Source organism: Pteropus vampyrus, unplaced genomic scaffold (genome assembly GCF_000151845.1).
Source record: "Pteropus vampyrus isolate Shadow unplaced genomic scaffold, Pvam_2.0 Scaffold1, whole genome shotgun sequence".
Lineage (NCBI taxonomy): Eukaryota > Metazoa > Chordata > Mammalia > Chiroptera > Pteropodidae > Pteropus > Pteropus vampyrus.
In genome coordinates, this window is record NW_011888782.1 from 25527831 (window position 1) to 25552300 (window position 24470).

The 24470-nt window shown below is 36.2% G+C and overlaps 1 protein-coding gene across 6 annotated transcripts in view; it reads right to left on the reverse strand.

The window, feature by feature from the left end:
- GTF2E1 (general transcription factor IIE subunit 1) overlaps positions 1-24470 on the reverse strand; it is a 35853-nt gene that overhangs the window by 10867 nt on the left and 516 nt on the right. For 2 of the 6 annotated variants that reach the window (XM_011372599.2, XM_011372672.2), the window contains 3 exons: positions 19592-20069; positions 6495-6696; positions 760-1001 (listed from right to left, as the gene is read on the reverse strand). In XM_011372599.2, coding sequence (XP_011370901.1) covers positions 760-1001; positions 6495-6696; positions 19592-20039 — 892 coding nt within the window. In that variant the 5' untranslated portion in view covers positions 20040-20069. Of the gene's footprint in view, positions 1-759; positions 1002-6494; positions 6697-19591; positions 20070-20902; positions 20948-22260; positions 22349-23161; positions 23255-24470 lie in introns of all 6 variants that reach the window. The other 4 variants (XM_011372746.2, XM_011372904.2, XM_011372830.2 and 1 more) reach the window with 4 other exon arrangements.

The following is a 24470-nucleotide window of genomic DNA, read 5'->3' on the forward strand; positions in this document are numbered from 1 at the left end:
ATTCAGCTATTCTACTCCAGGTATTTATCCAAAGAACACAAAAATGTTAATTCAAAAAGACAAATGCACTCTTATGTTCATTAAAGAATTATTTATAATAGCCAAGAAATGGAAACAATCTAAGTGTCCATCAATGGATGAATGGATAAAGAGATGTGGTATATATACATAATGGAATACTATTCAGCCATTTGCAACGACATGGATGGACCATGAGGGTATTACACTAACTAAAATCAGTCAGATGGAGAAAAACAAATACCATATGATTTCACTCATACGAAAAATCTTAAAAAAAACAAAACAAAACATAAAACAAAAACAAACTCAGAGAAACAGAGATTGGCAGTTACCAAAGGTGGAGGAATTTGCAGGGTGGGCAAAATGAGTAAAGGGGATAAACTGTATGGTGAAGGACAGTTACTAGACATTTGGTGGTGATCACTTTGTAGTATATACAGATATAGAATTATAATGTACATCTAAAACATGTAACGCTATATACTAATTTTACCTCAATTTAAAATAAATAAAGATTTAAAAAGCTATTTGTTTCTTCAACTAAGTTGAAGGCTAATACAAGTATACTGTTTGGTTTTAATGCTTACTGCACAATTTCTTACTTCCTTCTATAATACAGTTGTTTTGGAAAACAGATATAGTGGATTACCAATAAAACTAAAAACTGCCCAATTTTCTACTAAGTTAAGTTCATTTTCTACTGAGCCCAAGACATATTCATTTTATGACTTCTCTTACCTTCCTTCATCTCTTCAGAACTATATGCTCCTTGGACAGTGCTCTCTCTCAACCAAATGGGTCTCTCTTTGGCAGATTTCCCCTCCAGTGAGGCTCGATGAAGATCTTCTTGGTCATCCATGTTAATGACAACATTCTGAGTATACAAATCCTCATAGGAGGGACCTTTGGCAGCCCATGCTTCCCGGTGGTGCCCACCTGCCAGGCCAGCAGTTCCAGCAGTAGTTGCTGCACGGTCCTTGCTATACGAAAAGATTAGAAGAGGACAGTAAGAAAAATAATTAAAGTCTTGGTTGGAAAAGAAAGGCATCAGGAGAGGTGGTTACTAAAATATTACAAATAAATGCTATCTAGCAATCATGCACACATGTTTAAGAATTTTGAGAAGCCGCTCATATACCTCAGGATGAAAGCTGCATGAGCTGAAAGAATGATTCATATTTATATTTAAGTTCCTCAATCACTGGATCATCTGATGCATCTAAAGGACTGAAGTTTTATAGTTTAAAACATTTCAATAAATCTACTTAGGGAGAGGGGAGAATATGGGAACACAATCCACTTAGATACTAGTCTGGCAAAAATCTCTGCCAGTCACATCTTTCATGAGTATTTTATTTAAAAACAAGACAAAACTTAAAACAAACAAAACATTTTTAAAAAACATTTTCTCAGCTCAACCCAGAATAATTCAAAGTGGTTCTGTCTGCTTTTCTCTTTCTTTTCTGTGCTGTGAAGCTAGAAAAATATTCTACAAAGCCAGACTTCAGCTTGGAATTAACGTTCTTTTCCTGCTTCACCAAATAAGGCACATCCTTATGCAAAGAATAGCCTCTTTTCTACTGAGTTCTATCTTTCCATCTCTGTGCCTATGTTGACTCTCCATATCCTTCCTTCAATTATTATTTCTACCCTGAAGTAACCATGATCTAATTCTCAGTCTATTTTGTTTTGCTTTTTACTGCTACTACCCATGATCCTCTTAGCCTGTTCCAGGCCTGATCATTACTTATCTTTCTTTAGACACTAATGTTTCCTTATCTCTATGAGTTAAAGTTTTCTCTCTAGTGCTCCCTGTGTTATCTGCTTGTTCTACTTTCAAGCTGTTCCATATTCATTTGAATATACCTGATTCTCTGTGTGTCTAAGCTCTCCTATTTTTCTCCGCCTGCTATTATGCTTTCCCTGCACTAACTTCTATGCAGGACTCTCTCACCCTCTCTGTTTAGACAGCTATGTTTTCTCCCATAAACTATCTTCATGTTTCATGAGCTTCCTGCTCTATACCTTTCTTTATACCTTTTGCTGTATTCTTTTCAGTGTCCACTGATGGACACTTTTGGCTTTATGTTTCTCCTTTACTTCTCTTCCATTTTTCTCTAAGTCTTTTCCATGGATCTTAGACTGATGTCTTGAGTGGAGCCCTGTCTCATTTTGAGCCCAATACTACTTCATTTGTCTTTATGTCCTGTACCACTTCTATCTCTCATGAGCCATTCACTATTTTTCCTTCTCTTTAGTCCTTCATTTCTGCTTACTCCATTGCTCTTCATTTCTTCCTAGGCCCACTTATAGCTATTTGAGCTTTCTGCCTCATGCTTTCTTGAAGTTTCTCTGATGTATATCTCTGTCTATGTATCTGATTGGCCCATTTCATCTCTCCCTGAGAATACTGTGTTTCTGACCATCCTCTGGAGGTAATTCTGGGCTTATCGCATCCCTCCTGTTCTCCCTCTGAATATCTACAGTCCCACTGCCACTTCTGCTATACAAAAATGTGCTCTCTCCAGTTGCCCAATCCACGTTGATCTAGTCTTTTGATCCATGCCTGTTAGCTACTGCCTTTAGCTATACCTGGAGCTCCTTATAAACCTTTCGTTCCCATGGCCTTTGAACCAATTATTTGTTTTTCCATTCTGAGTCCAGGCTTACTAGGTACCTCTCGGCACCCAATCCATCTACTTGTCTTGCTATAAAGTCTTAGGCTATAGTTGCAAATAACTGGTTTCTCTCTATCTTTTCTTTCTGCATTCCCCTAATGTTACTTTTTACACTATTTACTTTCAAGTTAATCCTTATCTGTCCCTGGTCATTCTTTATCTTCTACCTCATACATGATGTCTTCTAAAAGGCTGTGTTGCTGCATTGTTGCCTTCACTATAATCTGACTCTGCTTACTCTGGTGTAAATTGGCTTGGTCCACCTCAAGCATTCACTTTTTTCTCTTCTTCTCTCTTGGTCTGATCTGTGTTTATATGTTATGTGCTCAATCTATATCCTAAGTCTCTCTTCTCTAAGCCAGCTGCCTTCTTGACTGCTTTGAATGTCTCTTCTGTCCCCAACTTCTAGTGTTGAGCCTGCTGTATATTTCTGTCTACCCCCAAATGGGTCTCCTGAGCTAGTCATATGCCTTTTCTGTTTCTTTCCACCCACTCAATGTTCTTCTAGCTCTGACCTGGCCAACTACACCCTTATCCTAATCTATTTCTCCTCCATCCTGACTCTTAAATGATTCACTCACTCTTTCTGAAGCTACTGTTTCTCTCCATATATAATCTTTCATCTATGCTCTATTTTTAACAGTAACTCTGAAGACTATCTTCTGAAGGTCAGCTAGTATTCAGTACTTTGAGCAGGAAACAAGAAAAATAGAAAAAACAAGACAAAATAAATGTTAGCACAAAACTACTTTTAAAAAGTCTTTTGTTTTTAGTACTTCATTATGGAAACTCAAGATTGGTTTTACTACAGTTTGAAGCAGGAGATATTTGACCACAAGTCAAACAAAATTAAAAATTTTGCTAGAATTTCTTTTAAAAGATATTTTTAACCATGAAGAGTCAACTACACAGATTTTATTTCTACCTTCACCACAGATACAGACAAATCTAAATCATCAGCAAATGTGACGCTAAAAATCTAGATGGGAGACACTTAGGTGCACTCCTGCATATTTAAATTTCTGCTATGGAGAAAATGTACACATTTTACTTAAAGATGACAAAAGTGACAATTTAGTTTCGAATGTTTTTACGATAAGAAATTTTAGAATGTTTAAAAGAAGTTACTCAGAAGTGAGAGAGGAATATTATTTCAAACTAAATTTTTAAAGATCTTTAAGGTGAGTGTTAAATAAAAGATAATGGAAAAGGAAAGGCTATGGGAAAGGAATTCAATTTAAGAAAGACAAGAAAACTTTAAATATCACTGATGGGTCTTGCTAAAAGGCTGGAACTGTCCATCAGCTCTAGGGTTAAGTCTACTAGTTCTGCAAAGACAGCCTCTGGTTCCTAGGTATACGCTAGAATTTGATTGGTTACAGATCAGTAACCAAACTAAAAATGATGCTACTTATTTTTTAAAAATCATCAATGAATTACCATTGTCTCTGAGCTCCCATGCCACTCTATTGTAGTTTCTTTTCTTGTATTTGGGGCACAGGATGGCTATTACAGAACTGTTATGCTTCAAAACAGATCCTATAGTACAAAAAGGCTAAACCAATACTACTTCTAGGATGCTATATCAGGGTGGTGGAGCTTGTCAAATGCTTGGTGAGGCCATCTCAGCCAGGGTAACACCTTGTAACCTAGCTCCAACAGTCCTCCTGACCACATGGAAGCAGTTGTCCTTTGTTGTGGCTGGCAGCTCCACGTACCCTATTCTATATCTTTTGCCTGCCTCCATTTCCCCCTTTCTTCCCTAGAGACCAGGCTTTCCTGATCAGTTTATTTCCTGTTTCCTGATTCTTCTTCATTCCTGGAGTTACCATCATTCCTAAAGAGAAGCCACGTGACTTGCAACAGTGAGTTACTATTGAGCTTCTGGTGTCGCTGTACAACTTAGACTTGTCTCCGGCATGGAGTAAGAGATAACTAACTAAATAAAGATCTGGAATGGGAGATGGAGTATGGTAGATGGAGAACATTAGAAGAAAGATGCCAGTAGTAGTGATGAATGAATGCTATTGCAGTGGGGAAGCACTTTGACAAACAGGAAAATAACTATAGTTAGAAGAGGACACACAAGAATAATTCACAGATATTATATTGTGCAGAAAGCAATCAGAGAGAATGTTGCAGCATACTTCAACTTGAAATAACGAACAGATTTAGAAAATTATGTATTTTTGTAAAATAAATTTCCCTCATAGGTTTCTATGTTTGAATTAAAGTATTACTTCAGTAGACAGAAAAAGATTAAAAAATTAATTCTCAATAAGAGATCAAATGACCAGTAACAAAAATTTCAGGCTATCTGTGATACGGATGATATTGGTTGCCTATCAATTGTGGCCCCTCTCTTTCTTTGCTTATTAATTTTATTGAAAAACTGATGGCTATTTGCTCCAAAGAACTCTGGGACCTTCCCAAGCACTAGGAGGTTAACCTTAAATAGTATAAGCGCCAATCATGTGATCTCATATCCTTTGCCAAATGCTAGTTTAGATATAAGCATATAAAGCAATCTGGCCAGAGAGACATTGAGGGATAGAGTAGGATGAAGAGTGCCTTCTGGGAAAGCCTTCTTCAATCTTAAAATAAGACACAAGGAAGAGATGGTCCCTTTTTTCTGCATTTGGACATTTTCATCTATTTGTGATACCTAGAAAGATTTGGCCATCTTAGGCTAGCTCACCTCATAGTCCCAAAAGGATAACCAGCAGGCTGAATTTAGCAGAGTATAAACATGGAACAAATCTAGATTCCTGAGAATGTAACTGAGTTATGAAATTAATTCTGAACTGTACTCCTCAGGACTTCTGGTCATGCTAGAGAGGCTTTTCTTACGTTCAAGCTACTTCTTGTTCAGTTTTTAGTTATCACAGGTAGGTAAAGACATCCTAACTGATGCTTAGTGCTAGACTGTAAAATTCATAATACCTGTACAAAAACAAAACTTGCTGTACAACTGGATTGTTTTTAACCACCTAAAAGAAACTCAATTTGCTTAGGATTGTGCTAAACTGGCTTTTCTTAACTACAGTACCAGAGGGCATTAAAATACTAAGAGTGCTCCTCAAAACTATACAATTACAACTTGGACTACTGGGTAGTACGGAAGGGTATAAACTTTAAGCTCTTAATTTGACACTAGAAAGGAAAAAAGAAAGGGTAGAGTAGGAAAAAACTCCCTGACTCTCAAATCACATGTATGCTTTTCAAAAAAGAATATAAACCACTTTTATGAAATGGCAAAACTAAGGCTGACTCTGCAATGCAAGTATTAGGATACACTCATAAAAAAAGGGAGCCATGATAAGAAGTATTAACCCATAGGTAACACTTCACTTCCAAGGAAGTTGCTTTGAAAACTAAGGCAGGCAAGAAAAATGTAATTAAAATGCTTCAAAAACAAAAAAGTGAATGCTGTATTCCTTATAGAACTTCAGCCTTCAGAATCTGGCTACGAAAACTCAATATCCCCAAGAGGCACAACCAATTTAGGATTAGCTAACAACTGGCTGAGTTGCAGCAGTCCTAAGTAGAGTTAGTACTTGAAGTCAAACCTGACTATTTAAAGATTTCTGCCTAAGGCCCACACTGTTCTGCATTCAGTACAAACAAATTTTATCACAGGCACAAGTTAATAAGACAAGTGTGGCAGAGCTAAGAATCTATGGAACGTTAGTCTTCAGTCTCTCGGTAAATTACCCATTCATGCTCTCCAAGGTGCAGGTGTGAAAGAGCAAGGTTAAAAGTGTTCTTGCTTAAGGGCGCGGGGCCTAAACTCACCTCTGTTTCAGAGCTGGTATTTCTGTGGGTTCTGGCTCAAGTATTTCATAGGCCAAGTTCACATCCTCTGTCTCCCGAAGCAAAGCATAAATGGGCTCAATTTGTTCATTAAACCTTGCCAAAAGTGTGCGTGCATCTTTTTTGGGCATTGCTGATTCATCTTCTTCTACCTCTGTACGGCAAAAAGTACAGTGGAAAGTTCCTACAGAGGAAAAAGTCGCAGTTCAGAGAAAAATTCTCAAGACTAACCTTTAGCAAACCATTTATATCTCCACTCCTCCTCTATCATGTTATTATTAAAACTTTCAAATATAAAGAAAAGTTGAAAGAGTTTTACAGTGAACATCCACATGCCCATCATCGAGATTCTACAATCAACATTTTGCTATATTTATCACATATCTATCATTTTTTTATGCTTTTCAAAGTAATTTCATGACTGCAGCATAGCAAATTTATACTTATTTTAACTTAAAACCAAATTTTTTACAGCTTACCAGTGAAACTTGTACCCTTTCCCAAAAGCTTTCTTTTTGTACATTACACATTTGGGTCTACTTATGAGGAAAGATAAATAAATATCTGAAACCCAGTCTCTTGTATTGTCACAAGGCTATTTCTTCAATCTTATTAACTATTTATATCTAAATAAATTTAACCAATAATTTCCAAAATTAAAGTTCAAGAAGCCTTTATTATTCTTATTTCTATATCCCTCACATTCAACTTGTAACTAAATTGTAGTAATTCCTTGGAAACATCTAAGATTTTTCACTTCAATTGTCATTTCACTAAATTAGGCTACCATTATTTGGCGTGAAACAGCTTCGTAAATCAGGTCTTTGAGCCTCTCAGTTCTCCTTCTCTAATTCCTGTGTTACCATTAAAGTCTATCTGAAGCTAGCTTTCTACAGTCCACAGCATTAAATCTAAATTTCTCATATTAACATTCTAGATCCTGTATAATATGGCTCCAAAACATCACAACTGAACCACAGTCCTTTACATGTTAAGTAAATTCAAACATTTGAAAGACAATATACTGGACATTAATAATTATTATATTTTTATAGTACTTTGTTTCTAAAATGCTTCTATGTACACTTTTTGACCTTTATACCAACCCTGCAAAGTAATGTCAGAGCTGAGGTTCTGAGGAGTTTTGTGATCTGTCCAAAGTCACCTGGCCAATAGAAGCAAAGTAATAACAACAGCTGTTGTACATGGAATGCTTACCAAGTATCACCAACCCTCTGAGATTGGTATAATTATTGCTCATTTAAATCTATAAAATACAGAGGTTCTAAGGGGTTAATTAACTTGCTCTAGATGATACAGCTACTTATTGTGGGCATGGGGCAGGATTCAAACACAAACTATTTTCCTGAAACTCACACTCTTAAACATCCCACTCTATACTACTAGCCCCACTTGGATCTCCAGTTTAGTTCTAATTCCCAATGCCAGAGATATACATGCTTCAATTCCAACCCAATTCACCTGAGTGATTAATAAAGACCATACAAGGAATTAGTGCCTAGCGCATAGTAAGTATGCAAACTTTTGACTTTAAAAAGTTCCATATGTGACTGATACATAACACTACTCCCTAACCCCTCTTCCCTGGTAAAGAATAACAAACCAGGCATTTCTGTCTTGATACATTTCAAGTAGAGTAAGTTTCTTTACCGCTTCTCTCACATAAATAGCAAATACTATGTAAATTTTTTGTTCATATATCCTGTCTAAAACACTCTTTATCCATCTTTCTGCTGTCCAAATGATACCTAATCCAAATGTGTGAGAAAGAAAAAAGCCCTCACAGCTAAGAGGTGGTACAGCACTCTTAGCTAGGCTATGATGTATTTCTGTCAAACAGAATCGCACAGATTACCAATATCAGATAAGTTCCTTTGTGACCATGAAGGAAGTGATGCAAAATGAGGTCTGTCTGAGTCTGAGTACAGATAAAAGCAAGGTCTCTGTACAACCACACACACAAAAAAAATCCTAGCTGACTGAGATTACTGTTTCTTTACCAATTACAGTTTTAGCCTCACCTTGTTCTTCTCACCTCCTAGAGAAGATTTATTTAGATACCCAATCATAGAATTACCTCCACTTCTTGACAGCACCCAATCTAAAGAAAAATCCCCACCACTTCCCTGAATCCTCCCCCAAATTACCTAACAAAAGCCTAAATTCTCTCTCTGTACAACATGGTGTTACTGTGACACTCCATGGTTCCCCATGGTGTGTGGCTTCCCTTGCTGCAGAAAGCATCAATAAACCCAACTTTATTTACGTATGGGCATATTTTTGATGGTCTTTGACTAATGGGCATGAACATAAAAATTCTAGCTTAATCAACTGGTAAAGATACTATTTACCAAAATAAAGATAGGAGGAATAAGTTCTTTTTTCTTTGTGGGGAAAAGATGAAAAGTTGCTTTAAATATCTGAACCCATGTTGCCCAATGGTCATCAAAATAGATATGTTAGAAGCCGACTTATTACAACTGCTTAAAGCTTAAGACTGAAATTTAGACTAGAAATTCTGATGAGAATTAACAATATATAGATAGTAACTGAAGTCATAGAGTAGATCAAAGTATCTAGGGAGATTAAGGAGAGTGAGAAGCAGAAGTAGTCAAGGTATAGACTCAAGGAAAGAGGAATTAAACCCTAAGACAGAAGTGGTACAACCAGAAGAATAGGATAGTATTTCAAGAAAGAAATGGTATAACGTTAATTTTCCAGGTCAACCAGAATTGAAAATGAGCTTTTATATTTAGTAACAAAGGATAATTAGTGACCTTGGCTAGAGAGGTTTTAGTTGGTATGCTAACTTAGATTATTCTCTAACTATTCTAGGCTTTCTCAGCCTCTTCAACAGAAATATAAAGAATATAATCCATGTGGGAATTAAAACATAAATCATATAAAAAAAGGTCTAAATCAACTCTCAAATACCTGTTGAATTTAAACAATCTGATGTGGGACTTAACATTAACTCTTGAAAGATGGGCACTTACAAAGACCATCAATGAAAACTAGAGAATACTGCAAAAAATTTATCTAATTCAGTAGTTATCAAAATTATATTTAAAGGAAGAAATCCCAAACTCAAGTGAAGAAATGCTTAATATATAAAAACATAAAAGCAAGTGCTGTGGTTGAAGCATAGAAAGACAGCTAAGACAAAGAGCAATACTATAATCCTCTCTCTCATATGTCTTCAAGCATTACAAATTGGCCTCCTCAAAGTATTGCACCAGGCACACTTTGCTGCAGAGCATTTGTACTTGCTGTTTGCACCACCCAGAATGTGTTCCCTTCAAATTGGTGAATGGCTAGTCTCCCAACTCACTTCAATTCTTTACTCAAGTTACCTCAGTGAGGCCTTCCCTAGCCAACGTTACCTAAAATTTCAATACTGTCCTGTGCTCCCTTTTTCTTTAACATCTATCCAACATACTATGTCTTGTTATTTATCTAGTTTATTAGGTTATTTATCATTAAAATTATCATGCTACACAAATCAAAAAAAAGTCTTTTCAAATACCCGATGCTGCTTTTAAAGACAATATACATTCCAAACTTCAGATTTAAGTAAACAAATCAATACACTTGTCAATGTCACTCATCCATAAAAACTAGCAATGCTTTTATTTTGGGAAGAGAAAGATCACTGTTAACATCATTATTTGATAAAAGAACAATCTCATAATAATAGTCTTTTAACTTGAAAAATTTAGTTTCATGGGGAAATAGAAGGAAAAAGAGAACACAGTATACAGTCATAAGGAACCTGAATTCTAGCCTCATCCAAGTCACTTTCCAAAGACCTATGTTTAATGTAGATCAAGATTTAACAAGAGTTACTTGCAGAGGGGCCCATTTTGCAATTCTGAAGAGTAGCTTTTATATTACTGTCAAGAACTGTGAGGGATTTGAGATTTTATCCTATGTCTAACCTAACAAATTATCCTGCCATTTTCATAGATGTTGGAGAAAGACACAAGACTCCTAGGTCAGAGACAAGGGACTTTACTATTTATGGCAATAGCAGTAGCCAGTGTTACCTTTTGTGCCAGTTCCCTAAGTCCCAATTCCCATAGAGTGACATAAAGAGGACCAGGTGACAACTATACATGCAATAGGTTATGTTACAGGAGAAAAACCCTGAGGTTAAGGAACCCAATTTTTTTATAATGGGCATAAACATGCCTCTCCTTTGCTCTGGAAGGTAATGTTATCTTTACCATATTGGACTAAGCAAACATGCTCTGGAGGGAGACTTATTACACTGAACCATAAACAAACTTACCCTTTGCTCTGGAGGGAAACAATATCTCTGCTCACCATATAAACATCCTTGAAAAAGACAAGTCCAGAGAAAAGGTGGTCAGACAGTACATTTACTTGCAACACATGCATAGCATGTGAGAGACCCATTGAGAACTGTCTCCCAACGATTACCATGTCTGGTAAACATTACAAGAGGAAAAGCTCACCTGACACCTCTGAGTTCTATGCTTATCAAAAAACACAAGATGTAAACAAGAACTGGCCTGTCAAAAACCAGGTCTGGAATCTAAGAAGAAAAATAAGAAATTCTACATTTTATAGAAAATGATTTAACATACCAGTAGCATTTTTATAAATTTCATTAAACATTAAAAAATGCAAATAAGCTTTCCCAAAATCAGATGTGGGGTGGAGAGGGATGTACCACATACTGTGTACAAAGTACCATTCCACTGAGTGGTAGTAAAATGAACACACGTAGAATCTGTCATCAAGAAGCTTAAAGTTTAGTAGAGATAAAAGGTATCTGGAGAGAAACATAATCTAGGATTGGTGCAAAAATAAAGCACATAAGTGTTTTGAAGTTCAAAGAAGGAATATGACTTCTATCTGAGGGCAGTAGGGAAGGTTTATGGAGAAGGTATGCCTTTTGAGGTAGACTTTACAAGAAAAGTAGTAATTAGAGATCAAGGAAAGGGAGAAGAGAGCAGGACATCCTAGATCATCATAAGAGAAGTAGGTAGTTGAAAATAATGCTAAACTGCAATTTCAGTCTATTAGTAACATAATTATCAAAAAAAAAGAACAATTAACGAGATAAACTAGGATGGCCATAAGTGGGTCTTGAAAGCCAAACTTCATTTTGACTTTATTTTTAGTAATAAAAAAGTGATTGAAGGATTTGGAGAAAGAAAATGAGATCATCAAAACTAATATCTATAAAAATTGATCTGCCTTAGTGGCTTGAGATGGTCTTCCAATAAGCCAGTTCTTAACCGAATGTTTTCATAAAAATCATTAGTGAAAATGTTAATACCCAGGTCCCATCCCAGAGATGCTGATTCAATAGATCTGGAGTAAGGCCCAGGAAAATAAATTTTAAAAGTTCCATAAGGAATTCTAACACATACACGTGGTGGAGAGTTGCTGTTAAGTAATCGCTTTGCACTAAGCAGCTTGAATATACTATTCAAGCCTAAGAAGAAACTGGAATTAAAATTCCTAGCTCTTTCCCTTCCCACACATAAGACCAAGCAGGCAAAAATCAGAAAGAGCAAATCCAAGCCACACAAAGAATATGCAAGCTAGATCTAAGAATGTGGCAGCAAGGAGAAAATGAAGGCTAAGATTCTTTAGGCAAATCTTGACAAATGATGGGATTAAGAGAAAACGAAGAGTTCAATAATAACATATTTGTTTGATCATCTACATTCACAAACCACAAAAGAACTAAAAAAGTTACTTCACAAATATCCCCACGTGTTCATCAAAGCCAAGTCTTGTGTCAAAGTATTATCCAAATTGAACATATGAGGGAATAAAGACTCAGAGAGGTTAAGTTACTGAGTCATAACTTAAAACCAAAACTCACTAAGCCTGGATTCAAATACAAACCTTTCTGACTCAAAAGACTAAATTCACGGTACCATCCTGAATTACACATCACTTTCCTAACCTCCAATCATCCCTGCCAGATACAGTTTAGCAAACTCTCCCCATGTATATACATGCATAGGCTCTAATTTCTTAAAATACAGCACAGGAGAGAGCATTTGTACCAAAGAATTTATTTAACAAACATTAAGTGCCTATCACAAACTGGCATTACCTCAGCTGAGTCTTAATGTATTAAGTTTGCCAGAGGATCAAAATATATCCAGTTGTAGAGAACGAACAGATATTAAAAGTAGGGAGAAAAAAAAAAAAAAGATCTTTTGCAAATAGATATTTCAAAACTACATTTTAGGGTTGTCTGCTCAGTAGTATATGAATGTCCCAATTCTATGACTCTTCTAATGAAGGTAAGTATCATTGCTAAATGAGAAAAGAAATGAAATCCTCCTTAGTTTTAAAAGAGGAAAATGCTTTGGAAATTTATCATAATTGAGGAAAAAGGCAGAAAACACATTGTGAGCCAAATTCCCAAACAACTTAGGATTGTATTTTTCCCTCTTCACTCTGATATATACAATGAATAGGTCATCAGTTAAGGACCAGAATCCACTGTTAAGAGTTTTAGTTGTAACTGGAATATTATTCAGCCATTTTCAATACATACATACATACATACATACATACATACATACATACATACATAAATGCTCAATTCCTTTGATATGGCACAGGTGCTGCAGTGTTGAAATGAGAGTCATGTTGCAGTTAAGTACTCAAAACTGGCCAAGGAAACAGGGAGGATCAAATGTCTGCAGCTGCAAAGCCCTCATCCCAGCACCGTCCGACTGATGTCCCAAGGATTTGCAACTATTCTGCCTTCCTAAGTCCAGCCAATCATTTTTGAGCTCACATTCTAGTGAGGAGCAGTCAAGACAAAAAATAACATCAGATGCTGATAAGTATAATAAAAACAAAGCAGGGAAAGAAGATAAAGAAAAAGGAGAATGATGGAAAGGGGTATTGTTCTATTATATACAGGAAGCTCACCAAGGGCCTCTCTGATATAGCAATGAGTGAGCAAAGATTTATAAAATCAGCCATAGAGATAGTTGGGCAAGGAAACAGCAAGTAAAAAGGCAAGCAAAATGAAGGCATGCCTGGTGCACACAAGACACAAATAAGAGGGCCAGTTTGGCTAATGTGGAGTGAACATGGGAGAGAATGGGAGAAATAAAGTCTCTAAAGTGAGAGAGAGAGAGAGGAGGGTAGATAAAAGACCTAATAAGTTCGGTTAAGGACTTTGACTTTTCTGAGTGAGGGGAGAAGACTCTGGAGGGTTTTGAACAGAAGAGTGATGTGCTTTTTTAAAGAGTCACTGGCTGCTGTGACAAACAGTCCATGTGAGCAACAAGAGAGAAAGCAAGGAGACTAGCTAAGAGAGTGGTACAAAATCTAAGCAGAGATAATGGCTTAGATAACTTTTCTGGACAGGCTGATGAAAATAACTTTAAATAAACTCACCCTTATTCAAAAAGCTTCAGGAAAAACATAATAAAACAAAAGACGATTATTAGTTCCATGTTAAAAGTAACTAGGATTAGTTAAGTAACTAGGATCTCCTAAGATTTTAGAGAGATAAAGAGATAACTATAATACCTCAACACATATCCTAACCCATGGGATTAATTTTACCGCGCTGCAAAAATCCAGCCACCACATATACTTTAGGAAGCATATATGGACATTGTTCCCCCTCACTGAATATTTTATGGATTATGAATATATAAGGAAAAGGAATGAACTGGCTTTAGGAAAATAAGACTGCCAAAAAAGTGTATATATTTTTTTTCTACAATGTGTTTCTGAAGATTGGCATAATTAAACAGAGTGTATTTTCTATATTAACAGTACTATAACCATGAGTTTTGATTTCTAACCAAGACATTCAAATTAAGTGACTAACATCATCTTCTAAAAGCAGTGATGAAACAACCTAAGCCTCTTTTATACTTTTAAAATGTCAACTATTCTCCAATCAAAAGGTGCTATGCATTAACAAGGAAACACTGGGCTTAAATGACACACTAGACCAGATGGATTTAATAAATATTTTCAGAGCATTGCACCCCAAAGCATCAAAATATACATTCTTCTCAAGTACACATGGAATAGTTTCCAAGATAGATCACGTTAGCCCACAAAACAAGTATCAGTAAATTTAAGAAGACTGAAATCATATCAACCACTTTCTCTGATCACAATGGTATATAACTAGAATTCAACTATAAGAAAAAAAACTAGAAAATACACAAACACATGGAGGCTAAATAACATGCTACTAAACAATGCGTGGGTTAACAATGAGACCAAGGAAGAAGTCAAAAGATATCTAGACATAAATGAAAATGAAAACACAATGACTCAAAACCTGCGAAAGCAGTCCTAAGAGGGAAATTCATGGCAATACAGGCCTACCTCAAGAAACAAGAAAAAGCTCAAATAAACAATCCAACTTTACTTAAAAGAACTAGAAAAAGAATAGCAAACAAAGGCCAAAGTGAGTAGAAGGAAGGAAATAATAAAGATCAGAGCAGAAATAAACGAAATAAGAGTCTACAAAAACAATACAAAAGATTAATGAAACCAATAGCCGATTCTTTGAAAGGACAAACAAAATTGATAAACCTTTAACTAGACTCATCAAGAAAAAAAGAGAGGACCTAAATAAATAAAATCAGAAATGAAAGAGAAGTAACTATGGACTCCACAGAAATACAAAGGAATAGAAGAAAATACTATGAGTAATTATATGCCAACAAATTGGACAACCTGGAATGGATACATTCCTGAAAACATAATCTCCTAAAACTGAGTCAAGAAGAAACAGAAATCTGAACCGACCAACTGCCACCAACAAAATCGAATCGGTAATCAAAAAACTCTCAAAAAACCAAAGTCCTAGATCAGATAGCTTCATAGGTGAATTTTACCAAACATTCAAAGAAAAATTAACACCTACTCTTCTCAAACTATTCCAAAAAATTCAAGAAGAGGGAAGACTCCATAATTCTTTTTATGAGGCCACCATTACCCTGATTCTAAAATTAGACAAACTATACAAAAAAATAAAACTATACATCAATATCCCTTATGAACATTTATGGAAAAATCTTCAACAAAATGCTATTTTGCTAATCTGAGGAATTTCATGTCATGTTGTTTTTGTTTTGATTACATAAACTTCCCATATTTCAGGAAGTAAAACAGCTAGTTTTGCCTGATTAAGTTTCTGGAACCAGGGACTAGTGGGCAAAGGCTAGGCTATTCCATTTTAATGAAATAAAGTATCTATACACACAGTCTAATGGAAAAAAACTCAGTCCTTCTCCTTTGTACATAGGGAAAAACCGAGTTCTCCTCTACTGTGTATTTCTTCCCTGGGTGTCTCCTTTACTAGTCATACACAAAACATTACTTCTGACACTTCTGGTCACCAAATGTGTGTTTTTACCACACACCAAGCAATTCTCTGCAATACCAGCTGGGTGTCCTACCATTCAACTCAATTTTGACAGTCTCTCTGGAGACAGCATCAGATTCCACAGGTTAAGGGCTCAGTCCCACAAGACTGCTCCCTGCCCACCCCATCCCCAACTTCACCTGTGCTTCTGACCAACTGGCTATAGATTAGAGGTTTCAACGACCCCGCCTCCTTGGGTTCAGTTAATTTGCTAGAGGAGCTCACAGAATGCAGGAAAACACATATGTTTACCAGTTTATGAAAGGATATGATAAAGGATACAGATGAATATCCAGATGAAAGAGCGGTGTAGGGCAAGGTATGTGGTATGGGGCACATAGCTTCCATGCCCTCTCCAGGCGTGCCACATTCCCAGCATCAACATGTGTTCACCAACTCAGAAGCTCTCTAAATCTCATACTTTTGGGATTTTATGGAGGCTTCATCATGTGGGCATGATAATCATTAACTCCATTTCAGCCCTTCTCCCTTTTCAAGAGAATGGAGGGCAGGGCTGAAAATTCCAAGCTTCTAATCATGTCTTGGTCCTTCTGGTGACCAGCCCCCATCTAGAAGCCCACCCAGAGTTGCCTCATTATAAAAACAGACAGTCCTATCACCCAGGAAATTACAATGGTTTCAGACCAAATAGAACAAAAAAATGCTCCTAGTGCTCTTATCATTTATGTAATCACAAAGGTTTTAGAAAGTCCCCAAGAAACCACACAGAAACCAACATATATTTGCTATTATCTCACACACATAGGCATCAAACACTTGGAGAGAGTTCACCCCAAGAACACCAAAGGCAAAATCTAATGGAAAGTGTGGAGAGAAACTACATTCTTGAGAGAACCTACAATCTTTAGAGACAAGAGAGATGGGGTAGGGAAAAGCTATAATTACTGGCTTATGTGTGAATTAACAATAGTAAAAGAATTCTTGCTAGACTGTTTCCTAAGCCCAGAACTTCCAGATGCTCATCACTACCCCTTGTCCAATGGCAAAGAGCGGCCCATACATTTGAGTTAAGAACTTTTTATCAGGGAAGCAGTAGTCCAGAGGTTTCGAATCTAATTCCTGAACACCCCCTATTTGATAATATAATGGTTCAACCCAATAACTGTTGAGATGGGAATGGAAATATATACCTGTCAGAAAGCCCCAACATTTGGTCATAAATATAGTCAATCTGCAATAGCAACTAGAAAATAGAATAGCTTTGTACAGGACTGAGCTTAGAATGAAAACTATAATTTATCCATTTAAACAGAGCATAAATATTACAATATTACAGCAGAAAAAGTTCTCTCCTCCTCCTCCTCTGATACACATACCAAATGTTTAATTCCCACCTTCTTCAAAATGAGTGGGAAAGGAACGAATACTGAGCAAAACAGGAAGGGAGCAGAGAGAAAAAGACCAAAGTTTCTAAAGGGAATATATAGACCAAGAAAGTGTGTCAAGTTATTAATACGAAAAAAAAAAAACACCAAAATGCCAGAACTGACAAGCAGACTGGGTCCTAATATCACCCCATCAGCACATTCGCTCCTTAAAGGAAAGTCCAAGTGTAAAGCCAAATTATAATCAAAAGGCAAGTACATTCTCAGAACAAGGGCCCCTAGTAATAAGAATTTCCAATCATGATACTTCAGGCTTCACTGTAGGGACATAACTGCCAATTAAACTGACGATTAGTGTTGGCTGACCAGGGCAACCCCCATGAGTGATACCAAGGTGAAGTGACTTATTCTTGCTCTCCTGAACTCCTTCTTTCCACCTGCTGACCATAACCTTCATAAATAAAAATACAGTCTTTGTCCAGACTGGGCACGAAACAACTGTTTCAGTTTTAATTCTCTTTCATAAAATGTTTTCATGTCCCCTACTCTATCTCAACTCTCTGATTTAAACAAACTTGACTATATTTGGATGTTAGGCCATCTCTTCCACAGGCCACCCACCTGTTGTTTACAACTAGCTTCATTCAAACACTAACTCTAGGTGAAATTCAAAGAGCATCATCTAAATACTGATATATAAGTAGTGGAATAACTTCCTTTTAGAAAGTTTCACAAAATTAAACAAGAATCAAATGATGAATAAATGTAGTAGAAGAACATTACTTTAGATTGCCCTCTCTGAGGGACAGAATAACATCTTCCACTGCAGTCAAGAGTGATGAAGATGACCACTGTAACACCAACATCTGCAGAGAATCACAAAACCAAAACCCAGAGTTCCTTTAAAAATTTGTCAGAGTGGACAGCAAAAATCATGATACTTTCCTAGTCTATTCTGAAAGCGCTCCAGATATATTCTACAACTTTCCTCTATAGCACATGCAAGCAATTCTTATACTCAGGATGGTTATAATGAAGATACTCCCTAGTTAAGCCCATTCAAGGTAAATAGTTAGATTCAAATTAAACAGTTAATTCAAATGGGAATTCTTTAAATGACTTTTCATCCAAAATGACTTCACAGTTGATAAGGAAAAAAAATCATAGGCTATCTCTAGCTCTTTTTGTCAATTATCTTAATTAATATTGGGATTATTTCCCAATTAAAAAATAATTTTAAAATTCTTTAGAATGTACAATATATAACATATAGAAAAATCTAAAAATTAAACATGTACACAAATCTGTAATTTTTTTTACAATATAACACTTCATGTGAAAGTTTAAATTACATTTTCAAAGTTTTTAAAAAGACAGATCTATGAACTAAAAAGTAAGCTATACTCTTGAATGTATCCATAACAAAGGGACAATCCAACATCATTGACTCTTCCTACAGATTTTGACCTCCAGAAAATAATACAAAATTGATCCACTGAGTAATTAGCAAAACTAGTCTTTTTGCCAGTTTACAAATAACAAAATAGCTATACAACTCAGCACTTTAAAGTTTCTCATGTTAATGCTAAACATATTGCATTTTTAGAAAATGCGTGTTTTGTTAAATTCTGATTTTAAAAAATCCTTAAAACTAAAATATTTAAATTAAGCAAATTATGTATCATGTTGACAATTTTCTTCCACTAATAAATGGTTAAGAGACTAAATAGCTAACCACTTGTTAACTTGGAAAGGGTGCCCTTCTTTTTTCATCTGGCTAACTCTTATCTTTTAGGTCTCAGTTATTATTTAACCTCTTCCAGAGGCCTTTCCAGATTAGATGCCCTAGTTATACACTCCTGATAGCACTTTACACTTCCACTAACAAAGCATTTAAATATACTGTATTGTAACTGTGGCAGTGACTGGCACAAATAAGTGCTCAAATATTTGTTGAATGAAGAGTCAATAGTAAAGTTGCCTCAAAGTGGTAGAAGTCAACCCTTCAGATTAGGCTGCAGCTGTAAATAGGGGTAGAGGTGGGAACAGAAGTAGGAAGGCCAGGGTGGAAGAGTACACTCCCTTGTGAAGGAGAAAGGCTTTGCAAAAGCTTCCGAAAGTAGAATGACGATCAAACAAGACAATAAGACTAAGATTGTATGTTGACTTACACCAGTTCATTCGCTTTTATAATGATGTACATAACTGGTTTAAAAATTAGATGAATCAATTAAAAAAAAAAAGGATACAGATTTTATTTTAAAAAGTTACTTAAAAGAAAAATTTATAAACTGGAAAAATCTCACCTGTCATGGGATCAAAGAGCTGATTAGCTTCTAAGTCTGTAAAAGTACTACTACAGACAGGACATTTGAAGGAAGCCCGGTTGGTGGAATCTCTTTCATCAGTTTCAATCCTCCTTCTCATGTGGTCCAATTTATATTTTACCACATTAACAAGAGTACGATAATTGATAAAGTAGTAGTTATGGCGAGTGGTTTTCCCATCTGCAGCAGTCTCTACCCTCATTCTGCATTTGATGAACTTGTCTCCCTTTAAATTATTCAAAACTGATCGAAGTTGCTTCCGATCAAACTTGAGCAGCTCCAGCATATCCTCTTCTTTCACACAAGGGTTCCGGATCAAGATGTCCAAGGCCAAAGCATGCTCAATGCCATAAAACCCCCGGATCACATATTTGGCTAACCTCTTCAGTGCTGCAGGAACCTCAGTGAGGACATCTGGGTCTGCCATTTTGAGCAGCAAACTTCAACTTTAAATGTACTAAATTTGGAAAAAAAGAGAAGATTACCTAGGCATAATAAGAACATAATAATCATCTTAAATCTAGAATAATCGACCCATTAGGTAGCTACCTTGGAGTGTCATAAAAGTACTAATCATTTTAAAAGACTTAAATGCCTAAACATTTAACAGAGAACAAGATTTTCCTTCTAGAGCAGGGGTCCCCAATCCCTGGGTACTGTCTATGGCCTGTTAGGAACTGGGCTGCACAGCAGGAAGTGAGTGGCTGTTGAGCGAGCAGGCCAGCAAGGGAAACTTCACCTGTATTTGCAGCCGCTTCCCAGGACTAGCATCACCGCCTCAGCTCTACCTAAGATCAGGCATTAGGTTCTCATAGGTGCACCAGGTCCCTGGTGCCAAAAAGGTTGGGGACCACTGTTCTAGAGCACACAAAAGATTACACCTAAAAAGCTTAGCATGTTTCTTAAATGGCGATTTTCATGATCTACAGTGTGCTTGATTCCAAAAAACAACTTATTTGTTATAGCAATGATAAATTATATGAAGCACAATTTATTTCAGAAAGAGAAACACAAAAAAGCTAAATGAAGTCTCACTATTCTTGATGCTATAAATCTTTGGGAATGCTGGAAACCCCCCAAGAAGCCTAGCAGTTAGCCTATCCTTAGAGTGTCTTTATTTCCCAAATAAAGATTTTCTGCCAAGATAGATTCTAGAATGCTTTACATAGTCATGCTCTCACAATAAAAATCACAACAAAACAACACATAAATAGTCACCAGTTGGGGTGTTTGGCAAAATTACTGTTATAAGTATGAAGGTAACACTTAGATCCAAACAGTTTTACCAACCTTGCAGTTAAATTTGATGACCAATTAACTGAACACCATACAGTTCTTAAAAAAAAAAAAAAAAATACTGTTAAAGTGTACAGATGAAACTTACTGGATTTTATTAACAAATGTCACTATTAAAATAATTAATTTAATTTAAAAAAAGATATACTTAAATATTGGATCCCTTGCAGAACAAAGTAATTGTATCCAATTCTTATGTCATGACCCAAAAGCTGTCTTTTAGAAGCCCAAAATGGTATGCACTAGACTTTCATGTGATTATTAAAAAGCCTGGACTTTAGAATTCAGAGTTAATTTGTGTTTTAGTAGCTGTGTGATCCTGACAAATTCCTTAAACCACCTCAAGCCACACTTTACTCTTTGAGAAATAAGATAATACTAACCTCAATGAAGTTGTTGTGATGAACAAATGAGAATGTTAAGTAAAGTGCTTAGAAAGGACTTGTTAATAAGAATAGCTTCCATATTGATTTAATATGTCCCAACCTAAAAACGGTCAGGCTATTCACACAGACTATGTCAAATGAAATTCTCAACACCATAGGGAAATTTTTAAGACATCCCACTGAACTATTTCAACAGGGAATCCTATGCTGTTAACACTAGTTTTTACTGAACCTTTTATTTTAAATCAGAGGTTATCAACCTTATCAGATTCAATACCTCTTTTTACAAGAAATATTTTTATATCTGCAGTACTATACTAAAAAGATATTCCTAAATAACCAATCTATACACATTTTTTTTGAGGGGGGAATATAAGGCTAAGAAAGACTATGTTTGCTTACACCAATTCATTCACTTTTATAATAATATATATGATTGGTTTAAAAATTAGCAGAAAATTATATATGTTATAGGCCCTACCTATAATAAAGAAAAAATAGTAATAATAATATTTCATATTGTTAAATACTCAAGCATGACTACATATGAGAAAACAAAGTAGCACCTAGATCCAAACCTGTGGTCTTAGAGACTTCCTGCTAGCCCAAGGCTCAAGGGCATCAAGGAAGTGCCTGGGTTCAACACAAAAGTAGTATCATAACATACTATCGCATGCACTTTGTCCTCCTTTCCAATTTAGTCTATACATTGTACTTGAACCCAGTTTTGCTTTGCTTGTTTTTTATATGCTCAACAATTAGCAGAACACAATTCATGGCTTCAGAAACATCCAACAGATGAAAAGATGTCATACAAATGTCAAAATAATCTACTTTTTCCAGTATTATTTCCTACTATTGTATTCCTCTAACCTCCCACTGCATACACTCTTATTTTCTGAAACTAATGGTTTTCAACACTAGCTGTAAAGTAGAATCATCTGGGGAACATTTAAAAGTACCCACCTTGGTCCCATTCCCAGAGATTCTGTTTCAGCTGGTCTGGGAGGGTCAGACTGGGCATCATCTTATTTTAGAAGCTCTTTAGGGGACTCTAATAAACAGAAAAAGTCACTGCTCCACACAAATCTGGTGCCTGGCTATTACATATCCTGCAGATGCACACCCTGTAGGGGTAGGACCCTTTGCCACTTATTCAGCAAGGGAGTAACATGAGGATTCTGCAGTCTAATGGTTTGGGGTTTTGAATCTCAGTTCCAGTATTTCTTAGCCTGAGACCTTGGAAACTTCTGTCTCAGGTTCCTCATGTATAAAAAGTGATTAACAGGGCCTTCCTTGTGGAGTTGATATGGGGATTAATTCATGTACATGAATTCTCATTTTGGGGTTGGCATCATAAGAGTTCCATTAAGTACTGGCATTCATAGTAAGATCTATTTAGAAAAGTGACTCTTACAATAATATGAGTAATGGATTGAGGTAAATGAAGATGGAGGCACTGTGGAAGCATTAGGGGCTAATCAAATCTGAACTAAGAAAGAGCAAAAACTTGCAGGAGAACAAGATGAATGAAACTATTATAGAAACAAAATCAAAAGGACCCAAGAACATACTAGAAATAGAATAAGAGAATAGAAAAATTTTAAATAACTATTTTTTAAATAATGTTTTATTGTGGTAAAATACACACAAAATTTGCCAATTAGCCATTTTTAAGTATACAGTTCAGTGGTATTATACATCCATATTGTTGTATAACTATCACCACTATCCATCTCCATAACTCTTTTCATCTCATAAAAAACACTATACCCATCAAACAATAATATTTTATTAAATAATAACATATAGCTATTTGTTTTAAGCCAGTAAAACCAGGAAAAGTACTATGAAAAATAGGTTATACCTGAAGAGGAACAGATTTGGTAAAAAATGCAGCATTCACTTTTAGTTGCCTGTCTGAGGAAATACTACTCCTGCAAAGATGTCCAACAGGTAGCTGAACAAACGAAACTGAAGCTCAGGAAAGGAGTCATGATGTGTCGCCTTGTTCAAAATCTCTACATTCTAAAATCTTCCTTCCTGTCCACACTGCCTTCTCTCCTCCATCACTTCAACTTCTGCACATATGCTTACCCTCCTACTCAATCTCTCCATTACTTAGGTCAGAAGTCTCAAAGTGGCAGCCTCTGCCACACTATCTGACCCAAAAAATGTTTTGCAAATTTTCTGTATTTGTCAACATTTAAAAATAGTGGGATTTCACATAAATCTCAACTTTCAGCTCCTCTTGAAAATGGGAAATATCTGAGGAAAAGTGAGACCGTGTTCCCACATGGAAACAGTAAGCTGAAGCTGAAAAGCAGCTGTCACTTTTAAACAGGAAAAGAGCTTGGCTGCTTCTAGAAATTTTTTAAGAGTGGAACCTCCTAGGGTAAGCTTGTTTCTTCTTTCTAGCTTCAGAGTCTCAGTCACCTTCCAGTCTCACCTACCTCCCTGCCCAGCACAGTTGATTTTATTTTTGAATCACATGTATTCTAATCATACAAACACTGAAGAACTACTGTATACCAGGTAGAGCTGGAGAAACAAAATGGAAATGAATGCATTCTCCACATGGTCTACTCTTGTCAGCCTCATCTCAATTCCAGCAGCCACAGATGTCTTCCCCACATCCAGGCCTTCGCACACGCTGTTCTCTGCCTGAATTCTCTTCTCCTAATAATCCTTCACATCTCAAATGACATTTCCTCAGAGAGACTTTCTCGGATTCCCCTTAGTAGTTTAGTATTTTGCCCTTTCACAAATTCCCATAGCTCTTTCCCAAACTTCTTTGTTGCAGTGAATAGAATTGTACTTCTCCATGAGTACCTCTGACTCTAGGAACTTAATCTTGCTCACCACCGACTTTCCAGCATCCAGCACAGCTAGTCAAGTACTTCCATAAAACTTTCAATAGATCTGCTAAGCACGTGTTCTTCCAACATGCCTACCCTGCCGGCTTCCCCCTAATTTACTTTCTCCACTGCTGCTTCCAGAGTAGAAAAAGACAGGCTATTGGAAACACTCTTAAACTTCAAATGGTTTTATATAGGAAGTAACAGGGTTAAATTTGCAATTTTGAGATTATGCTGACTGCAGGGTGTAAAATAAAAGGAGAAAGAAGATGGAGCAGTTAGGCTATTTCAGTATACTACTATTTCACTTCTAGAAAA